This window comes from Pteropus alecto, unplaced genomic scaffold, assembly GCF_000325575.1.
Source record: "Pteropus alecto unplaced genomic scaffold, ASM32557v1 scaffold20, whole genome shotgun sequence".
Lineage (NCBI taxonomy): Eukaryota > Metazoa > Chordata > Mammalia > Chiroptera > Pteropodidae > Pteropus > Pteropus alecto.
The window spans coordinates 42,251,055-42,256,045 of NW_006436298.1; the positions used below are offsets into that span (position 1 = coordinate 42,251,055).

The 4,991-nt window shown below is 47.8% G+C and overlaps 1 protein-coding gene across 1 annotated transcript in view; it reads left to right on the forward strand.

The window, feature by feature from the left end:
- FAM170A (family with sequence similarity 170 member A) overlaps positions 1-4,581 on the forward strand; it is a 27,397-nt gene extending 22,816 nt beyond the window's left edge. Inside the window, exons 4-7 of the mRNA XM_025047654.1 lie at positions 1,759-1,899; positions 2,726-3,500; positions 3,804-3,862; positions 4,475-4,581. Of these exons, the coding sequence (XP_024903422.1) occupies positions 1,759-1,899; positions 2,726-3,500; positions 3,804-3,810 (923 nt within the window). The 3' untranslated portion in view covers positions 3,811-3,862; positions 4,475-4,581. The remainder of the gene's footprint in view (positions 1-1,758; positions 1,900-2,725; positions 3,501-3,803; positions 3,863-4,474) is intronic.
- The last annotated feature ends 410 nt before the right edge of the window (positions 4,582-4,991 follow it).

A 4,991-nucleotide genomic window follows, 5' to 3' on the forward strand; every position in this document is an offset into this window, starting at 1 on the left:
AGGAGGAATTTACCGGTTGATCCATGAGTTTGTGAATCTACAGGTGTGGGCTTCCCAGAGACCAAGGGAAAGGAAGGGATGGGGCTTCCAGAGACTGAGCCAGGTGGATGAGTGTGGGAAATGTTGTCGGAGACCTGCAGGGAGCTCGGAGAGCCATGAGTGTACCCTCCGGCCACGTGAGACTGCATGCATTAAATGTAAACAGGCGTCTGCCCTGAGAAAGGGGGTGGTCACGTATCAGAGGCGGCACAAAATGGAGCACCTCCCAGAGATCCACCAGAGGCAGCTGCCCGAGGTTGGAGGTCAGCAGCTTCCACAAGGCCCTGGGCCTGAAGACTATAAGGAATGGAGGCCTGGACACTAGGCAGGTTTTCAGGTAGCAGCTGGGACTGGATGGGGAAGGCACTGGTTGTCTCTGCCTCTTGCACTTCAGGATATTTTCTTCTACGTGTGTGTGTTGGGGAGCTGTAGGGAGAATGGGGGTAGAGTGCTCATCAGTTGTGTAGTCTGTGTGGTAAGGTTCCTATCATCATGCCTGGACCTGGGTGACACTCAATACATGTAAGAGTGTAAACAGAATTCTTGTGAAAGGTGTTCCACGAGACGGTCACTAATATACACACTTGTGCACTCTGATACAGAAAACATTGCACATCTCCACACACTTCTTTATTAAACCACACACAGAATATATAGGTATACACACATATTGCTTCTACACTACATTTACATACAACCTGTGTACATACTGTCCTCTCTTCCCACATCACACTCTAGATACATATCCTGAGCCCTTACACAAACACAGCTACCTTCAACTATTTCTAAATACCTCCATAAGAACCAGTCACATGTCATGTACACCACCCACATAACACATTGTATAGTATTACCAGATCCACTTTGCATACACCACAAAAAAACACAGATTCACTAACCTTTGTCAGAGTTGGCAGATAAAATATAGGATGTCCAATTTAATTAGAATTTCAGATAAACCACAAATAGTTTTTAAGTATGAGTAGGTCCCAAATAGTGTATAGGATATACTTACACACTAAAAGTAGGTATGACCCAAATATTGCATGGGAATATTTGCACTAAAAATTATTCATGGTTTATCTGAAATTCAAATTTAACTGCTATTCTCTATTTTTGTTTGCTAAATCTGGCAGCCCTTATATGCTTACCACCAGCTCATATATTATATTCTTCCCGTTTTTCTGTTTAGTGTCTGTCTTCCCCTACTAGAATGTTCAGCACTATCCAAGCCTAGAATGGTGGAACAGTGCCTGATACATAGAACTGCTCACTGATTATTGCTGAATGAATGAATGAATGAGTGAATATATACCATAAATACAAACCATACTGTATAATCAGGTTATATGTTGCATAATTCCTGAGTTGTGAACACAAACTATGCACACAGACTCTCCATAGAAATAGATACACACATTCCACCTTAGTCACCATACCAATTCCGCATTTATCAAAGAGTTAGCTGATACACGTCACTCTCAAACTTCTGATATATTCACAGTCACCACCCAGGCCTACATTCCTAACAAGACACTAACAAAGTAATTGTTGATTATAATTAAATACCAGAGTATCCACTGGGAACCAGGCTGTGGGCCATGTGTGTTCACTGCACTTGACATGTGCCAGCCACTCTGTAAATATTTGTTGCACAGATGAATGATTCACAGACATGCCTAACCCGCCATATCTCTGAGGCTTTCATACCTTCGTCAGGAATCTTGAAGTCACGAGAGGATGCTCCTCAGCTTGAATCGACCGAGGTGGCCAAAGGCTGCGGCCCAGGGGCAGGGGAGGTCTCCTCTGCTTCTGAATACTTCTCCTGTGTTTCTTCTCCACACAAGCTCCTCCATGGCGGTAAGGGCGTGGGGCTCGTCAGGTGCAGGGCTCCTTGGGTGCACGGCAGTAGGCACAGAGGTCCAAGCATGAGGCTCAGAGGAAATCCAGGGCCATCGGAGGTGATCAGGGTTCAGGGCAGTCGGAGGCGATCAGGGTTCTGCGGAGGAGCCTGGGAGGATGGCGTAGCTGTTAGCAGAGTGTGGATAAGCGCTCACTGTGGCAGAGTGAGCCCTTGTGCGACACTGGTGGGGAAAGAGCAGAGGCCAGAAAGATCTGGGCTTGAGGTTTAGGGAATAAGGACTAGATTAAGTGCCTTTGGAGGAACATGTAAGTTTTGCCTTTGCTTCTGCTTCTGGAGGATGGTTCCTCAGCATAGGGCTTCAGCATGGGAGCGGGACCACCAGCCCAGGCCCACGCACCTCACACGTACAGCCACACTCCACACATATCCATGCTTAGCACCCACACACAAAACCCAAACACATGACCTACAATGCCCTGTCCCACACCACTGCCCACGTTTCACAAATAACACACCGACAATATCACAAACTCACATCCTTGTCAGAGCACACACAGCCCACGACCATCCCACATACCATAGCCCTCACCACCATACTCCATACCCCTACATACAGACACCCCTCCAACATCCCTACACTCATGAATGAAAAGACTTCAGATGACACCACATAAACTACCCCATAATACGAACAGCAAACACCAAGAGCATCACACAATTACCTCCCACCACAGTCCCTCCTCTATCCCACATAGTCATACTTATTCCCTCAGCTTTCACATGCCCCCCATACATTCTTATGTTTCTAATTTCCTTTCCCAGGAATCCGGAGATTACATCGAGACAGTCCCCGGCCTAGATCACCCCTAGCCCAGGTTCAGGAACGGGGGGAGACTGCTTTCCCCTCACCACATGTCTCCTTCTCATCCCCTTCATCCTATAAGACTTGTGTGTCCTCTCTGAATGTAAACAAAGAGGAAAGGGGTATGAAAATATACTACATGCAGGTGCAAATGAAAAAGGGTGTGGCTGTCTCCTGGGAGACAGAGGAAACCTCGGAGTCACTAGAAAAGCAGCCGAGGATGGAAGAAGTGACCCTTCCTGAGGACGTACGAGTAGGTACTCCCCCCTCCGATGTGTCCACCAGAAACCTCCTGTCTGACAGCGAGCCCAGCGGGGAGGAGAAAGAGCATGAGGAAAGGACAGAGTCAGATAGCCCACCAGGGTCACCCACAGTTGAGGAGAGACCCAGGGCCAGGACACCTGACTGGCTGGTGACCATGGAGACTGGCTTCAGGTGCATGGCCTGCTGCCGGGTCTTCTCCACCTTGGAGAGCCTCCAGGAGCACGTGCAGTTCGGGATCAGGGAGGGTTTCAGCTGCCACGTCTTTCACCTCACCATGGCTCAGCTGACAGGCAACATGGAATCGGAGAGCACCCAGGAGGAGGAAGAAGAGGAGGAGGAGGAAGAGGAGGAGCCAGAGAAGCAAGAAGAAAAGGGGAACGAGGAGGAACAGCCCACAGAAGAAGACCTTGGCATGAGAAGGGCCTGGAGCCAGTGTCCAGGCTGTGTGTTTCATTCTCCAAAGGACAGGAAGTGAGCAGGGGCTGGGTCTGCTGAGGGAGCCGTGCCTTCCCCAAGCCAGTACTGTCTCTCCAATCCAGGCCCAGGCCTCAATAAGGGAGAGCTGGGGGCAGTGTCAGCTCAGGGAACAACAGAAGGGCAGTCAGCTGGGCTTCTTGCTGTTTGCCCAGGCATTTAATAAAGTCATGACTGTAAGTGGGAATTTATCCTGAGTTTTTTAGCCCCTGCAGGAAGTTCCGAGAATTTCCAAGGGCTAACAGAATACCATTCCTCTTTAATTAAAAAGTGTCTTTCTCTGTTTTGGTTTCCACACAGCAACTGAGATTCATGGACCAGAAGATCCTGGAAGATGGTGTGGCCTTTTCTTGGGCGAGGTAAGGCCTGAGGTTGGTGCAGTCTTCTGAGCCTGAACCATGAAGGCCCAGAGGTAGCTGGGGAAGGGGCTGCCGGGCTGCGCTGGGTTACCTGGTGGCTCTGCAGCTGCATCTGCTTGTGGCACACCCAGCGCTTCCAGGGAATTGGCTTCCGTTTATGTAAACGAGAAAGTGGAGAGCTTTCACAGGACTGCTCTCAGTGTCTCCATGATTGACCTCGCTCAAGAGGAAATACCGCCAGTGGCCCTTCTCGGCAGAGAGTGCTCAGCACAACCTCGAGGGCCAGGAGTGGTATGAGGAAAGGGCGGGGCTGTGCAGGGGCAGAGGTGTAAGGAGTGAGAGCCTTTGGCCTGAGTTGGGATCACTGTGGCCATGGGCAGAGTCCTCTGAGGGAAAGGGGATTATGGAGAGGGAGATACATGAAAATGAGGTCGCAAGAGATCTGGAAATACCCCCAGAGACTTCATCTTGCTGTAGTTGATCTGAAAGCAAACTCATTGTGGTGTGTGTGGCTCGGAGCTTTAAGACAAAGTGAAGGGTAGCTCTGACTGGCAGAGCACGTATCACTTCTTGCCTCTTCCTGTTCTGCCTCGTTTGTTTTCTCACTTTCAGGGAGAAGATAGGACCATCCGGATAGTAGCAGGCAGACTACCAGTGGTATGAAGGAAGATGAAGGGACCAGAGCTCAGTCTAACATTAACATCATACGCAATAAAGGCTGTTTTGCAAAACTTCCCTGGATATGTTCTTTAATTAAATTCATCTAGCTGCATATTTTTTAAAAATTGGATTTTGTTGTTGTTGTTGTTGAGTTGTATGAGTTCTTTACATATTTTAGATATTAGTTCCTTATTGGAGGCGTTGTTTGTAAATATCTTCCCCCATTCAGTTGGCTGCCTCTTTGTCTTGTCGATGATTTCTTTTGCTGTCCAGCAGCTTTTCAGTTTGATACAGTCCCATTCATTCATTTTGCTTTTACTTCCCTTGTCTTTGAGATCAAATTCATAAAATCCTTTCTAAGACCAAGGCCTATAAGTTTAATATCTACGTTTTCTTTCTCATCTATGCATTTTATTGTTTCAGATTTTATATTTAGGGCTTTTATCCATTTTGAGTTGATTTTAGTATA